This window comes from Sinohyriopsis cumingii, unplaced genomic scaffold (assembly GCF_028554795.1).
Source record: "Sinohyriopsis cumingii isolate HCF-2022 unplaced genomic scaffold, ASM2855479v2 utg000356l, whole genome shotgun sequence".
Lineage (NCBI taxonomy): Eukaryota > Metazoa > Mollusca > Bivalvia > Unionida > Unionidae > Sinohyriopsis > Sinohyriopsis cumingii.
In genome coordinates, this window is record NW_028315891.1 from 325,079 (window position 1) to 348,030 (window position 22,952).

The 22,952-nt window shown below is 33.7% G+C and overlaps 1 protein-coding gene across 1 annotated transcript in view; it reads left to right on the forward strand.

The window, feature by feature from the left end:
• Nucleotides 1-22,952, forward strand: part of LOC149774283 (N-acetyl-D-glucosamine kinase-like) — a 44,177-nt gene that overhangs the window by 11,881 nt on the left and 9,344 nt on the right. Inside the window, exons 4-9 of the mRNA XM_089945512.1 lie at nucleotides 5,584-5,725; nucleotides 7,847-7,957; nucleotides 8,577-8,689; nucleotides 12,991-13,078; nucleotides 17,541-17,641; nucleotides 22,738-22,816. Of these exons, the coding sequence (XP_089801638.1) occupies nucleotides 5,584-5,725; nucleotides 7,847-7,957; nucleotides 8,577-8,689; nucleotides 12,991-13,078; nucleotides 17,541-17,641; nucleotides 22,738-22,816 (634 nt within the window). The remainder of the gene's footprint in view (nucleotides 1-5,583; nucleotides 5,726-7,846; nucleotides 7,958-8,576; nucleotides 8,690-12,990; nucleotides 13,079-17,540; nucleotides 17,642-22,737; nucleotides 22,817-22,952) is intronic.

Sequence of the window (22,952 nt, forward strand, 5' to 3'; positions counted from 1 at the left end):
TTCACAGTAATCATTCATGGGATTGAAACTAATTGGTGACCTTTTTTTATAAATATTTTTTTATTATAGTACTGTTGTAGAGGTTTAAAAAAAACAAAAATGTACATGAATGTTTAATCTTGACTTAGCAATCTATTTACAGAAGAAAAAAGCTTTGTAGAGTGATATTAATTATTCTGTCACAAGAGTATTCACAAGTGATAAAATAGAATATGGCATCTGTGGATTGCATATGATATATCTATTTAGGTATGTTTGTATTTTCTTAATGAGAAATGAAAATTGATAGACAATGTAATAGTCTGGAGTTCTCTGTGAAAAATTGGGAGATATTATGAGATCGGGAGGTAGGCATGGAAATACCCCTAAAATCAGGAGGTTTTTCTAGCGGTTTGAGAGTTGACAGATATGAACTGTCTAGGCTTGTGGAATTTCAGTCAGGGCCTGTGCCTAGAAAAAAAATTCTTTGAGCACTGGACATCATGTGTTGATTTGAGTTGTCACATGGATGGTGGGAAGGATAATTGCCCCTGTCATCATGGACCACATAAAAACTAGTTTATTTATTAAGGATTACATTATGTCCAGAGATATGAAAAAGCCATTGAGCTCTGTGGTGTTTGGAACTGCAGTTTGTGAAAGTTAATTAAGGTTACAGTAAACTTTACAAATTTTTGAGTTGAACATGATGTTTACTGTCTCTGTCTTGATGTGTCCTGCCAAACACCGCTAGAAGCGCCAAGAAGGCACTAAGAACATTTAAAAGGCACTAACAAGTATAGAAAATAACTAAAATGTACAAAAAATCAATGGCAAGATCAAATATTTGTTCTGCAAATAAATCTGCAACAAAACGTTCTTGACTGTTCTGTTAAGTGTTACTTAATACCTAAAATTTTGGCTTTAATTTATTGTTTGTTTACAAGAACTGTACATAACCAACCGGTAAGAAAAAGAAGGCACCAATGATTTTTTTATGGTTTTCTATTTAAGGTTTGTAGTTTTTATATGCAATGCTTTTTACTATTTGAGTTGTGAATTACTATAATTGGCTTATATCTTGAAATGTTGAAAAGCAATCACTTTTTGTAAACATATTCAACATATTGGTTCTTTCATACCTTAAAGATTGATGAAATCCTCCCTAAAACAGTTGAAATCTCCCTGAAAACGTTTCAAAATTTCCATTGTTGTGTATCATTGGGGCTGAAAGGTCTGAAATGGTGACAAAATAATAAAAATCTATAAAAATGTTAAAGGTTGTTGCAATTGCTATTAAATTTACATGCATGAGAATTGGAGATGAAGCAGAACAGATCCATAATAATAAAGGCGGCAAAGTTGTTAATTTTATTTCAGTATTTTTATTCCACAATAAATTCTAATATAAAAATATATGGTTTACGTTTGGTCTATTTACAGGAATACAATAAATATGAATAATATTGTGTACACATCCATCAACAGTATATGGGCAAATTTTATTAGCATGCAAGTTCTTAAAATGTCACTTTGTCTTGAAAACTGTCAGAGTCATCATCAATATCCATTTAAACAATACCAGAATTTTTTTACATTGTTTTTATGGTGTGAAATTACCCATAGATTAAACATTAATTCTTTTAATATGAATTGCATTGTTTTTATCTGAAAAGCAGGTGACACACCAGTTTTTCATTTTTATGTGTTTAGTGATCGAACATCAGTCCGTTCTTAAAAGTCAGTCTAGGATAGTGTTCCTTATTATTATTCTTATTATTAGCAGTCTTGTCATGGTTAGGTTTTGCTAATTATTTGTCTCCAGTTCATGGATAAGCCTGGTTGATATTGTCTTTCATTAATCTTGAGTCTTATTGGTTGTTTATGTTCTTTTAATCTTTAGTACTCAGCTTAGCATTATGAACCTTTTTGCATTAAAACATGAGTGGCTGTTTTAGTTCTTTGAGACAACACCTGGAAACCTGGAGTTCTTGTTATTATTAAATGAGCATTGACTTAGTGCAAATATATCATATTTTTACATCATAAATGCATAGAAGTTTTTGGGAAATGTTGTTTTCAGCATTTTCTTGCAGCAATGTCTAAGTGGGATGTGGGTAGGAGTAGCTGCTGGAAAGCCCCCTGGGACACCCTATCCACTTATCTATCTTGTACAGGCTGTAAGAAGACAGATGATTGTTCTTTTGGTGGTCTATGATCAGATGAGGTCTGAAACCTCTCCAAACATAGATGAACATGTGTATATAATGTATAGAAAAAAATCCTTCCACATTTTCCTCAGAATTTGATGGGATTTTCTTAACTAATTCCCTTGGACAGTGGGTCCTGTGCTCTAAGTCAAGCAGCACCCTTTCAGTCTCTGGGTCCTGCTGTTGGTGATGGGATTGAATCACCAGGCAAGGGGAGAGCTATGATCTATGTCTTTCAGATATGCAGAAAGTTCTTCCCACAAACCAGAGTTGCCTGACATTTCATTGACCAGTCACCAGGGGAACACCTTTTCCTACAGTCCCACTAAATCCTTATGGAATATGGTGCCTTCTGACTGCAGGGACATTATTGCCTCTTTCTCTGCATGCATCAATGGACTTTAGGACCTTGTCACTATGGTTGAGAGGTTGATGCTGCAGTCAATTGGACTTTCATCATCCTCGTATGAAGCGGGGTAAAAAGGACTAAGGGTAGGCAGACCTTCTTCCTCCAAACCCCAAGGGGAGTTGAGAGTTGCTCTCACAAATCTTCAGAATCTACTACTTGGGACAGATCTTTAGATCCACTTGAGTTACAGGTTGCAGTCTTTCTTACCTCCAAGTGTACCCTGCAGCAGGGAGACACTGAGTCGCATAGTCTTACCTCCTAGGAACAAGAGCAGGATAAAGATGTCCTTTTTTTTCCCATTGATTCAGATAAATGCAAGACAGGCCAAGGTGGCTTTCCGTCCCTTCAGATACTCTGCCCCTTCCCATCTGTCAGTCAAGGCAACAGAGGAGGAAGAGATCTGGTCTTTTTGACAAGGCTTTTAACAAGGTTTGCCATATTTTGCCCAATGATGTTCTGATATGATTTCCAACATGGTGGTTGTTGTGGCTAAGCAAACAATCTTGTTGCTACTTCAAATGCAAATTTGTATTGATTTTTTCTAAAAACACTTTTTGCATTATGTAGTTGGTCCTAGATTAAAATGGTGGATGGATTTAAAATTTTGTATTTGTTATTCATTCTTAAGAGATTATAATGTCGTTAAAGAATTTATGCTACTAATATGGACTTTTTAAAAAATGAACATGATGAAGATCTGACCTTCAGTGCATTTGCTAATGGATTGTGACTGAACTTTGCTGTAATTGTATTGAATCAAACAAGATGATGGTCAGCACTGCAACATTCTCTTGACTCCGCAGCCATTATTTGCACAAAGCAGAAACCTTTTCCAGGTATCCAGCTGTGAAATTGCATAGAAATAACATGGGATTATTGTGTCCCCCAGAAGATCTTCAATATGTGTTAATTTTTGCTCCATTCATCCGAATTTAAATACAGACATGAAATGTATGATGAAAATATGGAGTTGTGGTGCCAGTGCTACTGTGTTTGTAGTATAGAGTTTTGGTTCTTAACCCAATTTAGGTGGAAACCCAGATTAGGTTTGTGATGTTAGCCTCACCATCCTTAAATACTAAAAATAACACACTAGGGTAGGAAATTTCAAATTAAAAGGATGATCTTGGTGACAAACTCAAAATAGGACGACAACCCAGTTTTGGGTCTTAACCCAAGGGTTAAGAACCACTTGTGTAGAGTGTCAATGATAATTTTTGTGTTTTGTGTATGTGCAGTTCTTGGTGTTATCAAATAGCACTCTCAAGTCCCTTGTACCTAGAACTTTGCTTGCTGCTGGAGCTGTAAAATATAGGATTATAAGATGTTTGCTAATTAGATACACATTTTGTGAAATTGACATGTATATTATAACATGTCACAAGTTCCTTGCACTCAGTAGCATTTTTTTCTTTCAAAAGTGAGTTTAATTTTTTCATTTTGAATCAAAACAGGTTTGAATATTCTGTTCACCATATATGCTGTGTGATGTTTTTAGCTGCTAGATCATAGTATGATATGTCACTGCTTTTGCCCACATGAGTCCAGAATATTAGCAAAGAGGGGTATAATACACATACCCTGTTTATTGCATTCATTTAGATGAATTTGTGTCAGAACAGTTGAAAATCAGATTGTCAGGTAGAATAATAATTTTAAGTTTTTTTCCTGGGTTTTTCTTTTTGCATTAATAACTTTAAAATTTCATATGTTTCGTAACATGTTTATACCAAATGTTTATGTTGTCTAGTTCTACTGGTCCATTATATGTTCATCCATTATACAAGATTGTTATCTCTACTCCATCCAAACTGCTTGGAGGATTGCCATGAAACTTTACACTGACATATTTATCTCATTGTATGTTTGGTCCTAGCTTAAAATGGTGTTCAATAAACTTCCAGTATGGACATCACAGTAGCCATCTTGAAAATCTTGTTATCATTACTTCTGGGTGGATAGTCATATTGACATAGGCTTTCTATGATGTATAGTTGCTCCCAAGTGAAACTGGTGCTGATTTGATCTCCACTGTGGCCATCATGAAAACCTTATCGTTACTTCTGCAATAGATTTTTTGTGATATTTAGTTGGACATGAATGACAATGGTAACAATCTAGTAGCCAATATAGCCACTTGATAACAATCTAATATCCAGTATGGCCACTTTGGTTGTTATCTTGAAAATCACAGTTTATCTGCACCTGAAAATCATTGAAATGCTAATTCTGAATTAAAATGGTACTGATCGAACCACTGCAGTCGTGGCCATTTTGAAAATATGGGTGGTCATATCAGCATAAGATTTTTCAGATGATATTTAGTTGGCCCTAAATGAAAATGGTGCTGACCTGCTTCCAGTATAGTACCAATATCAGACAGCCTGAAAATCTTGGTGTTGCAACCCCACTTGAATGGATGGTCATACTCACCTTAGTTTTCACTCAAAAAACTTTTAATGACATCTAGTTGGTCCTAAATTAAAGTAGAGTTGATCTTACTCCCAATTTTGCAGCCACAATAGCTAATTTGAAATTCTTGTTACCGATATTGCTCATATGTATCAGAGATGGTTTCAAAACTCTGCAATTTAAAGGAATAAATGGTCTTATCTTTATTTCCTGGAAAAATTTCTTTTTGGCCATTAGAGTGTCTTTGGTGACTCCTGTTCAGAAATTTCCCATCTGACAGTGAAATCAATGCATATATTATCTATGATGAAATGTCATTAAGTATAATTTGGTGATATACGATATGATGTATATAAATGATGATGATGGATTTATTTTGTATTGTTGTTATGTAAATGTTACTTGATAAGTAAGGTTCAAAATATGATGATACGTTGATTTTGTATTATGTAAATGTTACTTGAAAAGTTAGGGTCAAATTATGATGTTTTGAATTTGTATTATTTTTTATGTAAATGTTACTTGATAAGTTAGGGTTTGAATGCAGAAGAATTCTAAATCTTATTCTTTAAGGGTCTATCGTTGAGTGGTGGTGATGAGAAGGATTCACAGGTGAAGTTAATTGAAGGCATGAAGTCAAAGTACACCACAGATGCAGAGAATGTTTTTGTGGCCAGTGATACATGGGGAGCACTTTTCACAGCTACAGCTACAGGTGATTTAAGTATTCCATCAACAGCTATGTCTCATTTAATATCAGTAATAACCACAGTTAAATACCCAATGTTTGTTCAAGACACGAGCTGAAGGTAAAATATACTGCAGTGTTGTAAACTGATACAAATTGCATAGTCTGAAAAAAGATGATGACTATTGCTTATGGGCTAGTGATATGGGAGCAGATTGGCTCTGTGCTTTTACGGTTTGACAGTTTGTCTATGGGATGATGAATTTTTATTATACAGATGAGGGAAATTCGATCCCAGAAAAGGTAAGCTTTGCAATAGCAACAGGTGAGTTTTATATCATGCAAAATAATTTACACCCACCAACTTCATTTTTTTTATATATATCTGTAACTTAAATATAATAATATGAGAGGAAACAATGTTATGTACATATAAGTTGCATTTATTAATCTGACTGTTGGGTTTAAATGGTGGTTTTTAAGTGGACAGGATTTGAATCAGTTTAGTGAGAATACTGATTGAATATTTATTCTGTTTATTAATGTGTTGCATACCCAGCTGTGAACTGTCAACCTACATCTTCAAGCAGACACTGAGTCTGTGCTGTTTATATTTGGGTGTGTGTTATATACAGATAAATATGCCAGGAAAACAAGGTCAATACAGTTTGTATTTGGGTATTTGCTATACACAGATACATATGCCAGCAGATCTAGGTCTATGATTTTTGTATTATGATATGTGTTATCCAGAGATAAATATGCTAGCAAACCTTGGTCTATTCAGTTTGTATTTGGGTATGTGCTATACATGAATAATGTGCCAGCAGATCTAGGTCTTTGATGCTTGTATATTGGTTTGTGTTATACACAGATAAATATGCCAGGAGATCTAAGTAATTTATGCTGTTTGTATATGAGAGTGTTATACACAGATAATATGCCACAGATCATGGTCTTTGCTGTTTTTCATTTGAGCAAGTGTTATACACAGATAATATGCCAACATATCTAAGTCTGTGCAGTTTGGCATTGGGTATATGTTTTAAACGGATAGTATGCCAGCAGATCTGTCCCATTTTTTATTGAAGTATGTGTTACACACCGATAATGTGCCAGCTGATCTGTGCTGTTTTTTATATTTGAAGGAAGGTGGGAGAGGATGCGGTGTTTATCCCATGTTTTTCATTCATGTTCTTGTATTTGATTGCTTGTTTGTTGGTTCATTATGCCATAAAAGTCTTAACTCCTATTGATATATCAGTTCATCTCAAAAATAATAATAATAATAATAATAATAATAATAATAATGACCTTATTTAAAGAGGGTAACACAATTAGCTAAAAACTAATCTACCTTGAGGCCCTCAAAAAGAGTAGTTCATATATACAATAAGTAAGCCACTGAGTGTCTCTGATATTGTCACCAATTTATTATATGGATTTATCTCAAGTAGAGTGACAGAGAAGTATGTGTTCTCTCCACCTACTTCTGCAGGATGAAAAATGAAATAAACCTTTATCTTTACTAGACATTGATGTCAGTGAGTAATAATTTGCTCTCAATTAGGCTTCAGTGCCAGAAATATCAATCACATTTAGCTTCATGTGTGTACTCTTGGTGGAAATGTCATGTTGTTGTTGTTATAGGGTTTAATGCCATTTTTCAGCGCAAGGTAGGCTATACATGGCGGCCAGTATCAATGGTGGAGGATGAACCCGGGAAAACCCCGGAAAGAACCACCGACCCACGAGAAGCTACTGGCAGGCTTTCTCACATATCTACATTGGCCGAGCCCGAGACTCGAACCCACGCAGACAGAGGTGAGATGGCAGTGATCTGTGACGGAGAGCGCTTTAGACCACTCAGCCACTCGGGCACCCGGAAATGTCATAGATTGAGACAAAGTGAAATGTTGTAACTGTTAGAACTTGCTCTTTTTGAATGAAGGGACAATGGAGTTGATAATATACATGGAATACAAAAGAATTCATTGACAAAAAAAGGATGGGTTTGAAGTTTGCAGATCATAAAAGGTCTATTTAGCAAAATGATGGGCACCTTGGTGACTATATTTGCTTAAATCATCCCCAAGCAATGACTTTGACATAGGTTGCACAAGTAGACATTAATTTTCTTTTTTTCAGGTGGAATTGTACTGATTGCAGGAACAGGGTCAAACTGTCAACTGGTTAATTCAGATAACAGTGCCTTCAGATGTGGGGGATGGGGACACCTCATGGGGGATGAAGGTTCTGGTAAGATTATTTCAAATCATTTTGGAATATTTTTTTAACTGATCTAGTTTGTAGAGTTGTGCACTGGTTTACCACAGTATTGTTTCCTGTGGTACATACCGTGGTATTTTTTAACTGTACAGGTACGTTGGTAGTTTCCGTCAGTAAAGAATATATAGAAAGTCCCAAAGAATCTTGTTACATGCCAAATTATCAGTGCATGATTCTCGCACACTCACCTAATGGGGGTGGGATGCAGGGGGAATATCAGATATGTGGTGCACTAATTGAGCTTATTTCTATCTACTGGTACATATTTATATACATGAAGGAGATGGTAAATTTAGCTAACACGTTACAGTGATAACATAATTGACCATTTGGTAACTTTGTAAAGTGGCTATTACTGAATCTGTTCTCTTACAGTTCCTTATAAAATCTGACAGTACTAAACCAATGCAAATCATAGATAAAGAGGATATGAAAATCTGTACTAATCTATACTAAACAACATTTAAAGCCAGAGTTAAGTTTTTCACCTTGACTCCACGCCTTGAAGTTCTGCAAGTATTCCTCTTGGTTTTTGATATTTTTACAAATCATTTGTGTCCCAGTTATGAGATCAAATTATGTTTTTCAGCTTATTGGATTACTCAGTTGGCTCTTAAGACTGTGTTTGATCATGAAGACAGCCTTTGTCCCAGTCCATATGACATCAGTACTGTCAGTGACATCATGAAGAAACATTTTAAGGTAACCTTCAGTTGGCCAAAAATATCAGTTTTTCATGTCAACAGAGGTTGCATTATGGTTCATGGGCAATGGTCGGGGGTGGGTAATAGAGTTTGGAGCATGCAATTAAAAGCATGGAGATTTATTTGGCCAGGCATTGTAGTTGCTCTAGTTTAGTTATTATTTTTTTGTCATGCAAGGTCAGAGAGAAAAGAACATCTTGGAGACCATCTTAGGGGGCAACAAGGACAAACATGTCTCATTATGGTGTAAAACTTTTACTCTAAATTAGATGGAAATCAGTCTTCAGATTGCCATATATTACTGGCTGTTGTCCAGATGATTTTAGAATGCACTTAATTGTCTTTTGCATTTGGAAAGCTAGTGTTAGTTTTGCCTTTATTCATGTGGATACTAAAAGGCCTATAACTATGAGAAAACTTGGAAACATATGAGGTTATCCTTTATCCTGGTTTGAAAGTCGAAATGTTTGTAGCCCCTTCCAATCTGCATTATGGTTATTAAAATTAAAGAATTTTGAAGAAAATAAGTTATAATTTAGAATGGAATTTAGATTCCTGCTTGCAAGTTTCCAATCTTTCTTTCCCAGAGCCAAAAGTATATTCAAGACAGGTTTGTATTTTCATCCTCAAGCAATGCACTTTTTGGCTGGTTGTCTCATCAGTTCTTGAAATTTAAGAGTGATTCTTGCCATGGATTGGTATATTTTTGGCATTTGTTTTTCATTGTGTTTTTTTTTTAAAATAACCTTATGTATTTAATTGTTCTGACTGACATTTCTGTGGATTGAGTCTATAATGAATTACCTATTTATCAAAATTATGCATGCAGATAAAACAGACTAATTTTGTTATAGAAAAGGAAAAATATTTGTTTTCATGTAGGATATGTGTTTATTTGTAATCACCTTATTGAAAGAAATAACCACTGTGACCCTGTGTGTTTATATATAGATATGTTGCCTATTTCTAATTATAACTGATCACATGTTAGTGATTGTGATTACTAACTAGATTTGTTAATTGATTTAGTATATTTTCTCAGACGTGACTTTTCTGTTTTAAAGTGGAATTCTGCTTTTCTCCTGACTAGAAAAATCAGATTCTCATTGTCTGTTCTTTTTAATATCATCTCCAGTCCAGTTTAAAAAAAAAAAAAACTGTCTATTCCAGTTTAGAAATGATCCATGCAAATTATTTGTTCCATATATTATTTAGCACAATCATTGTAAAGAGTATTTTGTTATAGAAAAGTTTCTACTCTCCCAATGAATCTTCATGTAATGGACACTGATGGAAATGGAAAAAAAGAAACATGCCTGGAAAACATGGTGTCTCCAGTTTTTGAGACAGAATAGGACATAAACATTTGGATAAAGGTTTTAAAAATGTGTGGAAATGGGAATGGCTCAGGTGGAAAGTAAATGGAAATGTAGTTGGTCAGTTCATAAGAAAACTGAACACCAGAATAATATGGCATTTTGTGATCTTTTCAAAAAGGATTTGAATTGTGCTGTAAAGCAAAGTTGTTAGAGTTTAGACAGCACAGATTACAACTAGTACAAGGAGGTGCTTAAAAGAAAAAAAACACATCCTTGTTGAGAAGAAACTGAGAAGATTGAACACTGAGCTAAAAGTGCCAGTGGTGTCAAAAAGGAAAGCAAAAACAATCTTTGCCAATGCTGCAAAAAGAGCAGGACTGGTATCTTTATCAACAGGTTATGTCCAGTGGGGAAGAGACAAGTGAATTTATGTGATTATTTGTATATAGTATTTGGGTGTTTTATTTGATTGATTTTTCTTAAAAGAGAAAGGTGTAATAAAATATTTGTTGCATAAATTGATAAACTATTGTGACTGAATTACTGTGTGAAAACTGACATGCACATATAATAATATCAGCACTAATATTATTGGAGAACAAGTTGATGTGACAATGAATGAACACTGGAATTCTTCAAGTGTTATTGAAAGTTTGTTATTTTTTCAAATGATTGTTTTTGGAATGAAGTAACAACTTTGGAATATATTCTGGTAATATGGTCTATGAGGACCAGTTTTGTATTTGTGTGAAAGGCATTTTTGGGCCCCCAAGATCAGGGGCATCACCCTTAGAGACCCCGTTGAAGGAATGACCCTAAACTCACATGCACATTTTTTTCAGTTTTTTTTATGGAAACCAAAACATGTCTGCTTTCTAACAACCTTGTAAATTCTTTCTCCTGTGCACTGTATATTCTTGTTTGGGTAAGAGAGATAAAAGGGGACGTTTGTTTTCTTTAGTCTTTCATGTGTCATGAAGGGGTATACATAGCTGATATTTAATGTAAAGTCAGAATACTCAGGTACATAACATTATATAGGACTGCCTTTTTCTTAGTGATTAAATTTTCCATAATATTTAGTTTGTTGGTATTGTTGACTAATTGTTTAAATATAATTTGTCATCAGTATTTCACCATCCTACCATTCTAAAATAATAAACAGAACAAGAAAAACAAAATTAAATTTAATTGTGAGTAGCATAAATTTGGGGTAAGTGTGGTGTGGAAGATTTTGATGAATATTTATCATTACCAATCCAGGCAAAACATACATGCTGACTGGAAAGGAAGATTTTAGATTATGAAAGACAATTTTTTATTGTATTTTATTCTTGAATATTTCACTCACCAGTTTCAACAAAATATACAAGCTGATTGAAATAGTGGAGTATGAGAACATAACTGAAATTATGCTAGTACAGCCTTATAAAGTTATGCCAAAATGTCAGAGAATATAACAAAATAAAATTTGCTAAAGAACTTTGTTTCAAGATGTCAGTTTTGAAGTTTGGTTATGTCAGTAATTGGAACCAATGCCCAATGAAATGGTGTTTATTATACTTGAGCATCAGTAATTATCTAAGTAGTGTTTTAAATTGCACGAAGAACAAAGAGTCTTCTACTCCTGGTAAATCCAATCACCTCTGTACTTTAATCATTGAAGGTACATGTAAGTTCAGACTTCATTTCCAAACTTTCTTAATGCATAAACCTGATGATTTCACCTTTAAATAATCAAAAGAACCATAAGAAATGATAAACTTTGAATACTTTAATATTTCATTTGGCTTTAAACATACACTTAGTTTATACCCTTAAAGTGAATAGTGTTAACATCAGTCCATATAGTATATCTCTTCTAAATCAACTTTGAATAGAAATGACTGCTACTTCAACATGAGGCCTTATTTCCTACACTGCAGAAGAGTAAAGTCTGAGTTTGAACCATTTGTCTGTTTCTGCTATATACATGAACACTATGATAAAATATTATAGAGACACTCTGTACATTAAATCATCAAGATTACATCAGTGGAAAAATCCAAACTATTTTTTAATACTTTAACTGTGTTCTCCCTTTTGTAAGGCAACTCACTTCAGCACTGAAAGGGTGGCCCTATAAGAGGGTTGGCCTCTCTTCAGCTGAACAAAATGGTAACAATATACTATAGTTGTGGGATCAAGCATGGTTACCACTGATCAGATAATGGCCTCTATGAGGGGTTTAGCTTTCATGACAGGAACCAATGTATAAATAAGTAAATGTGCAGAAATAAATTTATAATACATTAGTAGCAACAAACAATACTAAAGAATGTAATAATATAAATAATAATAATTGTATTATTATTATTAAAAACCACACTACATCACAAAATCATGATCTGAAATTGTCTCCTAGATTTTTCTCACTTTTTCTTATTCCGATTGGAGAGAAAAGTGAGTATAGGATGTTCTCTGCCATCATTTCCATAATATAACTGGCTGTAATATATATTATTAAGGCTGTGTTGAAAATTATGACATCATGAAAGTATTTCTTATCATATTATGACATCATTAAACTGTGATGTGACAACTATGTTAACTCAAGCAAACCAAGAGAACGAGAATAGCAAAGAGAGCAAATTCACAAGGTTTCTTGGTGACAGTATTATGGTTTTCATCTAAAATGTTCACTAAGTTGTGTTTTTCACATTTCTGGAAGTGATACTAAAAAAAAAATGCAAGTTCAAGTTGGATCCAGCTGTGATTGACACAGACTTTGATCTGTCTTCATGTCGTCTAGCAGATCAGAGTCAGTGCTGCTTGTTATAATGACTAGTCTTGACAAACTGCATAGACCTAGATCTGCCAGCAGATTTTGCGATCCGACTTCTACACGAGTCTATATGGCACTATTCTTTATGGTATGGTTGACTGATAAGACAGGGAGTCCCATAAACATTAGCTTATATTTCTATAAACTGTATTTCAGATCAGTGATAAGAGTGGAATGCTTGACTCGCTGTATGCAAAATTTGATAAATCACACATAGCTGGAATGTGTAAAGAGCTAGCTACAGGTATGTGAGCATTAGTCTAGTCTATCAAGTATATTTTCTATTTCTATTCACCATGGTTGTTGTTGTTGTAGGGTTTAACGCCATTTTTCAGCACACGATAGGCTATACATGGCGGCCAGTATTAATGGTTGAGGAAGAACCCGGAAAACCCCCGGAAAGAACCACCGACCCACGAGAAGCTACTGGCAAGCTTTCTCACATACCCACATTGGCTTAATCTGAGACTCGAACCCACGCAGACAAAAGTGAGATGGTAGTGATCCGTAACGGAGAGCGCTTTAGACCACTCGGCCACTCGGTGCCCCTATTCACCATGGAAATGTTGATCTCCTTTGTTGTGCTTCTACAGAAACGAATAGAATACCTTGCTCATTTGCAACAGGAAACAATACAGATGACTAAGAAACTGTCTTTAGTAAATTTCTTTTGCACAAACATTTGTTGCCATAATAATAATGTATTTAAAAAAACAAGAACTCACAAATTCTTTCCCCTTATGAAGAACAAAATTGAGTAAATTTCATACTTTACAAAGTAATGAATGGCAAAAAATGGGAACATTTGTATCACTATTATGTTTGTGGCAAAGGCATCAATGCGATCATTAGGATCATCTTTCATAAGGTCACCACTTATGATTTTATTGATATGACGTCACTTGCTATGTGTTTCATAGCAGTATGAACTCTAGGAGAGATTGGACATAAATAGCATGGTTGAGGTTGGACATAATAGGGTTGAGATTTAACGTAATATGACATGGTTTAGATTGGGCTTAAAATGACATGGTTGAGATTGGACATGCAATAACATGGTTGAGATTGGACATAAAATAATGTGGTTGAGATTGGACATAAAATAACATGGTTGAGATTGGACATAAAATAATGTGGTTGAGATTGGACATACAATAACTTGGTTGAGATTGGACATACAATAACATGGTTGAGATTGGACATAAAATAACATGGTTGAGATTGGACATACAATAACATGGTTGAGATTGGACATAAAATAACATGGTTGAGATTGGACATAAAATAATGTGGTTGAGATTGGACATACAATAACATGGTTGAGATTGGACATACAATAGCATGGTTGAGATTGGACATAAAATAACATGGTTGAGATTGGACATAACATGGTTGAGATTGGACATAAAATAACATGGTTCAGATTGGACATACAATAACATGGTTGAGATTGGACATAAAATAATGTGGTTGAGATTGGACATAAATAACATGTTTGCACCTTATGTCTCTTACTTAATGATGAAAAGAAAAACTTTGTTTATCACAATTACATTCCTGTGAAAGACAATGATGAAGTGAATGAAACATATGTGAAAGTTGGGTGATAATAATATGCCAAATATTGGCTATGCAAGCTTTCTGTTGCAAAAAGCTAATGTGACCTCAATAATTGCATCATGCTGAAAAAATTAAATTACAAAAATATACTTTTGTGTTCAGTCTGTGCAAACATGGTTAATTTTTAAATACTCATTCAGCTTTTATTTTATGGACAACTATCGGCAGGGTACTTTTTCCCATCATTATCTGTTTTACCTTTAGTTGAGAATTGTGATAATTCTTTATGTTCTTGCAACTTGAAGTTGGGTATGGTAGGAGTTGTTCACAGCAAAGTCCTTAGGTGAGTCCAGTTTCACAGCTGTTTTAGACTAATTTGTGTTTTAGACCAGTGCATTTTGTATACAGGATCCATAAAGTCAACTATACTTCTTAAAATCATTGATCTAACCAGTCTTAGAATTATTGTGTTTTAATGTTGGTTTTAAAGGTATAAACTCATATTATAAATTTCTGTTACTTGCTGTTTCTAAGCATACAACTGTCTCAAGATGTTACAGACTTGAATAGTTTTGCCTTTCAACAATGATATTTAGTACTTTATTACATACATATGCCTGATTTTGTAATTTTATGTAATTATTGAAAGATATTTTAAAAAGTAAGTGACATTGTTCCATTTTTTGTCTATTTTATTTTTTTTGAAGAGTTATATCCCTCATGGTCACTCTTCAGTTATTATGAGCATTCTGAGAGAGTGACAGGTTTAAGGTGAAGTTGTTTGCATTGCAACATGGACATTGGAGAGAATGTTGGCATACCTCTATGTTACTTTCATGTACTGTGGCTGAAATTTCGTTGGATATTGTACTTATGGAAATTTTAAATGATCTATCCACACAGCTGACCAAAATTACTACTCCTTTGTGCTGAAGAAATAAGTCAGAATTAGTATAAAATACACTATCTTCAGCAGTTATTAAAATTGGGAATTTCAAAATGAATTTTGCCAGACAGGAAAATACAAGTTTCTGAGTGAATTACCAAATAAATCAAAAATGTAAAAAAACGATTTTATCAACTCTTTCTTTTTTTTGTAATAACAGTTTACATTTGAAGTCTAGGAAGTGAAAATGAACAAGTGGAACTGGCATTTTTTGATAGTTGCACATCTGAAGCAAGGCCAAGCTACTCTATAACCCAAAACACATCCATCCTGTTATATTCCTTTCCTTTAAAAATGTAATTCTTTGCATAATATGAAACTGTAGAGCATCACCATAAATCAAACATAAAAATTTGTGTGATTAGTTTTTCTTATTATCTTATAATCATATATGATGTTCTTAACAAAATGGTAGATTAACACTGATGATATGCATAAAAATAAACTATTATGCTTATTGTGGCAGTATTATGAATGCAATGACTGTAATTATAGAGAAATTACAAGCTTATAACACAGGAGTGAAGTCAACTTAAATTTAAAACTGCAGCATTAAGAGAAAGAAATACATAGTGAAAATATTTCTTTTTATTCATTTCTAATGAAAGTAAGAAATAAATGATGACAGAGTAAATTTGCTTTCTTCCATATCCTAGTGTTAGAAATATAAGCGAACTTTTTATACTTTGACCTTTGACCTTCATGAACCTGATCTGTTAAAACCCTTTTCAAACAATAAAATGTGTTAGTGACGTGTCAGGAATAATTGTGGCAAGTTTCATGTTCCTGTCTTTCAGCATAACATTGGTTGTTTTGTTGAGAAAATGCAATGTGCATTTTTACAGTAGCTCGCTTTTCATAAAGTGTTGGGGTCTCAGCTTCTATGGGACTTTACTACTAATATATGCTACTCTTTGTGGAGAAAAAAATGAATATTTTTCAAAAGACTGAATTGATGCATGTGACTCAAATGTTTCAGTTATACAACCAAAATTAAATCATACAATAATAATACCTATTTGGCTTTTATGTGGGTGCTTTTCAGATATAATCATCTTCAGAGAGAGTGATGGGTGTAAGGTGAAGTTGTTTGCATTTGCAACATGCATAATGGAAACAATTTTGGCATAGCTCTATCTTACTTTCATGTACTATTCATTGGATATTGTACTTATGGGAATTGTACATGATCTAAGCAGACAGCTGATCAAAATGACTACTCCTTTGTGCTGAAAACATTAGTCTGAATTGTTCTAAAATAAACCAACTTCATCAGTTATTAAAATAGGGGAAATTAATTTAGCCAGACTGGACATACCAGTTTCTGAAAGTGCATTGAATGAATTGCCAAGTATGTAAAATTTAAAAAAAAGTTATCAGCTCTTTTTTTTGCTGTTTACCTTTTAAAACCGGAAAGTGAAATGGCCAAGCACAGCTGGCAGTTTTTTTGATAGGTGCACATCTGAAGGAAGCCCAATCTCTATATTCTATACCCAAAATACACCTATCAATCAAACACCAAAATAAAGGGAATTAAAATTCTTTAAACAATGCCTAAAAGATGCAAGGTCTTTTTCAAATAGCTAGTATTACTGATGAGGAAAATATGTGAAATTCTTTTAAAATTTAACCCTCTGCAGATTTGGAAACTAGTAAACCACTTAAAAGATCAGATGAATTTTATCTTTAATACAATTTTTGTATTTATTTCTCATTAAAGTTTTATGTAGAGCTCTAATATAAGCTGGTTTTTCTGTGGAAGGATCATTGATTAGAAACATATTGCTGTTGATTTTTATTTTATATATAAATATGATATGAAAATTACACTTTAATTGCAAACAAGAGAAATTGTGAGCATGATTTTTTATATAAATTGGGCTATTATTAAGATGATGGTATCATGGTTTACTTGATTAAAAAAGGCAATTGGTTATTAACATGAACACAACATGCCATGTCATATTTGTCTATTATTCTCTGAGTATTGAATATTAGTCTGGCATTGCATACTGCACTGGCAGATCTGAGTCTATGCTGTTTGTTGGGATTAATCAGTAGAATAAACAACATAGACCCTGATCTGCATATGCACTATGTGATGGCTTATCAAGGTTTATGTTTATTTACAGTAGGTTTTGGATAATAAACAAGTATATATGTAATTCATTAGCAATGTTTATTTTACAATCACTTTCAGCTGCATTGGAGAAGAAAGATGAACTATGCAGACATGTGTTCCTTGAAGCTGGAAAGATTTTAGCCAAACATATTGTGGCTCTTGAACCAAAAATACAAGAGGTATTTAAATGTTTTCATATTTAATTAAGACACTGATGAATTTATATAGAAAAATTTTGTTTTGTTTTTTCTATTTTTGTCATCATGGGACTTGTTTGTGACTTTTTAGCCAATCAGAATGAGGTTTTTTATTTAGTATATGGTATAAACTGACCATCGTTGTGTCAACACTTTTATTTATGGTACGTGAGTTTGGAGCCTTGGCTCTGGACACTTTTTAAATTTATTTATTACATTTAGCTTCAATTTCGGCATAATATAAATGTCTGTTGTAATCTACTGTTTAATTGGTGATTTTTACTGCAGAAAAGTTTTAGTAAAATGGGTGATTTATTTCTTACTTGCAGATTAGGCAGGCAGGTAAACATGTTGTTAACGATCTAAATATTTATGTGCTTGTTTATGAGGAATGACTAAACACTTAGAAGTTATGAAAAATAATTGACCTATAACAAATTACCCATTATATTTATTTGCTTATACTTTGAATACAGACGATGTATCACAGAAATTGAGATATTATTTTATATCTCCAGGTACAAGGTACATACAGGGATCTGTACCTGTATATTACTTTTGATAAATTACATTATGATCAGTATTTATACCATCCTTTTAACACCTTATAAAGGTTTTCATGAACCTGGAAGTCACTGAACCGTGAAGTATCATGGCTGAACATAATGGTACATTTAGGCTTTTACACAAACCTCTTGTTTACTGGAAACTTGGTTAGAAAAAGTATTATTTTTCTTCTAATCCGTGTAGTTTTGTCACATGTTATGTGACCATCGGTTGTACTGTCCTGTTACCTATTCTCCTAACAGTAAGGTGATTGAGAAATGGGTTTGAGAAAGTACATTGTTTAGTGAAATTATTGCTTTCCAAGAATACTTACCCAGTTACATTACTGTTAAACCCTCCCACACTTGCTCCACAGATATGAGCATCCTCACTCAGCTTAAACATGTAAACATCCAGTTGATTCGTAGCCTTCTATAGTACAAGTCATACGGGTCATGTATGCTCATTTACTGATATAAATTTAAAAAGTAATTTTATTTTTAAAATTCAGTTGTAATATATTTGTAATAAAGTTTATTCAGTTGTGATTTTTTTAGTTATCTGCACATTAATTGTCATAAAAAGATTTCCAGACAAAAATTATTGATCATTATGGGCTTTTACAATGGCATTTTGGCATTACACTGGGTCAAGAAAGTTGATATTGAACTGAACTATTACTAGTGCAGGGTGAATCAAGGTAAGATTGCATGAACAAGAAGTCACGTGTGTGTGTGTGTGTGTGTGTGTGTGATTTGGATTTTTAACATAGCTTTAAAAAAATTTCAGTCATATCACTATGATGTCTGCAGTTTGGCAGTTTATAGTGATATCTAGCACTGGGGCATCATGCTGCATACATGTAGCATGATGTCCCACCAAGTCACACCATTCTGACACCAGGCTGACCAGTCCTAACACTAACCTCTTAATGCTTAGCGCCAAGCGAGGCAGCTGTTAGTACCATTTTTTAAATAAATCTTTGGTATGATTCAGCCAGGGATCAAATCCATGACCTCTCACATCCAAGGTGGACGTTCTAACCACTAGGCCACCATAGCAATAGAAATAGCATGCATCTTCATTCATTTCCTGTGTGGATGTTCAACTATGAGTGAGATAGAGGAGTAACATACAATAAGTTTTATTCTTAGCTTGTATATATGACATTTCTTCAGAATGATAATTTATTATGATGTAAAATTAAACTAAAATAAATCTAAATTGACAGCTATGTTTTTAGTCTTTTATGTGTACGAAAGCACACATTTGTATGGGAAAAAATAGATATTATGTACTTATTGAAATAAAAGAAATGACATACCATACAGAAAATATGTACAAAGTTACATAATTGCCTCCAGTTTATTGGACTTGTGAGCCATTTTTTTTCTTCCTGCCAGTGTTTTCCCAGACTTTGTTTTATTGTTTTATCTCCATTTATGTTTGTTGTACAACTTCTTGCCAACTGCAGACACAGTCCCCTTTTACATTGTAGTGTGACAAATTTGCTTTAAATACTACCACCCCACTTGCTTGACTGTGCCTAAAAATGTTGAGGTGTGTTTTCACTGAATTTGCCATTCAGCAATTTGCAGTGAATTTGTACACTAATCTTCAATGGAATTTTGATGGACAGGATGTGAAATAAAGTGAATAAATGCCAGTTAAAGGTATGTATAATCATATTCTCCAAAATTACACCTATAGCTGTAAAAAGTGACTTAGAGCATGTACATGAGCTATGCGAGTTGTACTAATGTAGTATTAGGGAAGGTTATTGCTAAGAGTTTCCTCCCTTGTCTACATGGGAAAGACAAAGTTTGTGCCTTTTTGGGAGGTCTGGTTTCAAGAAGTAGAGGAGATTCCTGACTTTAATGTGATGAGGTAATTATTATCAGAGAAACATAGTTTAACACAAATAGTACTTTACACAATATGATTAGACCATTTCTGTTTTTGGTGGATGGGTGACATGCAGATTTTTCCTTTTCAGCAGTTATTATTAGTCCCTCCCCCCGAAACTTCACCACAGTAAATGACTGTTTTGGAGAACAAATTATTATTTCATCCTAAAATGGAGGTTGTTAGAGTATATTATTAATATTGCCAATCTGTTTTGACAAGGGTTTTTGACAGCAATTATAATCTGCTTGGTCGTTTTTTTAAAACTCTGTTGTAGCAATTGAAGCTTTTATATACAAGCAGAAATAATGGAACCCTTGACTTTCTTACAAAATAAAGGAAAATAATTTGATCTGTTCCATACATAGCAATGTATAACTGTTTCTTATCTGACAAAGGTTCTATTTTGCACCTAAAAAGTGTTTCCATAAAAGAACTTTATCTTATACTTGTGTTCAGATGATTGATACCCTTTTTAACAGTAAATTTAGAAAAACCCTCATCGGTCTTTAAGTATTGGATGCACCTTTATTATTGTGATTAATTTATTTACTGTTTCAATGTTTAGAACTTTGCTGCTTTGCATCATTTTTTATACTAAACTTTTAAGAGTTTTCTCAACAGTATATGTGATTGTCTGTCTTTATTTGCATAGCAACTCTTAACAATAATCAAATGATCTGGTTTAATTCAAAAAGGCTAAAGACTGAAATCTACAAGTTTTTATTCCCATTTTGAGTAAAAGGATTTTGCTTTCCTGCAGTCTTAAACCACTCACAAATTATTTTCATGTACCATCTGATTCCACTCTTTTCGATCATGGCAACTGCTTTTCCCACTCATCACTCTATTCTCCATGTTTGTAGTTCTGCCACCATTTTTATCAGCATTTTTCACCATAGCCAAGATCAAGTCAGCATTAAATACACATTCTGGGTTTGAGCTGACTTTGTTTTCACTTATTCTCTCACTTTCATCTACTTTTTGCCTTTCATCAGTATTAGTATCATTTTCATTACAAGTTTGTTTCACAAAAAATGAAAACAGATTTTGCTGATGCGTTTTTACCAACTAAGTACTTTTTTACACTCCTTTATAAAGTACTGTGTGTGTGTGTATGTGCTTGTGATTTGGATTTTGAATATAGCTTTAACAGTTTTTCAGTCACATCGCTGTGATGTCCACAGTGTGGCAGTTTATAGTGATGATTGAAGTCTTATTATTGTATTATTATTGTTGTTGTTGCTGTTATAAATTAATGATTTGACAATATGTTCCAACTCAGACTGTGAAAAATGAATTTGTACAAAATTTACATATGCTTCATCACTAGACCAATTTAAACACTGTTTAAACAACAAAGGACATTGTTTATTTGTGGAACAGTCACAGTTTTTATACACACATTCAGTAGAAGATTAAGTCATGTCATCTGGGAAGGATTAACTATTAATTAGTCACCCTGGCTTCTTGCCTGTTTACCTAAATGTAGTCATTAACTATTCCACAGATTGGTCATAGCTGACTAAAACTATAAAAGAGGAGTGTCATGGGAGAAAAAGGCATGTCATGGGGATGCATTACATGGAAATAGGTGTGTTCTTTGAGAATTTCTAGTGTATCGACCAGGAAGCCAAGAGTTATTGTCACTTGTTTTAGAATGCATCCTCATGTTAATGACATTTTGTCATAGCAGCATCAAACATGACTGATTTCACCAGTTATATATAGACCCCAGGGTCTGTTGTAAACAGAACTATTGTGCTGTGTGTGCAGGGGGTATAATTATACCCTGCATTTGAAAAGAGTGGGAATTTGCTGAATGCAGGAGAATTTAATGGTGAAATAAAGGTTGGTCTTAAATATATGCATAATCTTTGCACATATTTTTTTCAGCATGATAAAAATGCTCAATACGTATAGGCATATTGATATTTTAATCGAATGAACTTGGCAAACATGTTCAATATATATATAGGCATGTTAAGACCATAACTAAATGAACTCAGCAGACATGTTCAGTAAATGCAGACATGATGATGTTTTAATGGAATTAACTCAGTAAACATGTTCAAGGATTTGTAAATCTTGATATGCTCATTAATTAATTTACATTTATGTAAATGTGTGAGAAAAAAGAAATATGGTTGGAGACTCCTCATTGTAAAGGACACCTGTGTGTAAAGGTTATAGTGGTTTTTTCCACTGAGGAGCCACAATACTATAGTGCCCAGCAAGCAGACTTATAAATGAACAGGTGCAGGATTCAGTTATCGGATCAACCCAGGGTCAGCTTCCATGCTGTGTCCTTGGGCAATACACTTGACCCCAGTTCATTATTGCTAAATAACCTGGTTGTTGTGTTTCTGTGCTTTAAAACACCAAGCCATACCATTTACAGTACTTGAAAACCTGGCTTCTGTGGGTATGTGAGAAAGTTTGCCAGTAGCTTCTCGTGGGTCGGTGGTTCTTTCTGGGATTTTACCAGGTTCTTCCTCCACCATTAATACTGTCCACCATGTATAGCCTATCGTGTGCTGAAAAATGGCGTTAAACCCTACAACAACAACAAAAACCTGGCTTCATTTATTCTGACCAGTACTGAGTATCAGTATCTCTATTTTCAGAGTTTACTCCATTGTCAGGGTGGGCTCCATGTTGTCTGTGTTGGGTCAGTATGGAAAAGCTGGGAGCTGCTTGAAAAAGGTATTTCATGATTTAGTCCAAGTTATGTTGGAGATAGATCACAGTGACTTTATTTGGAATTAAAAAATACTAAAAAGCATATTTAGATATTTTGTTACATGCATAAATGTGTTTGAATACAATAGCAGATTTTTTA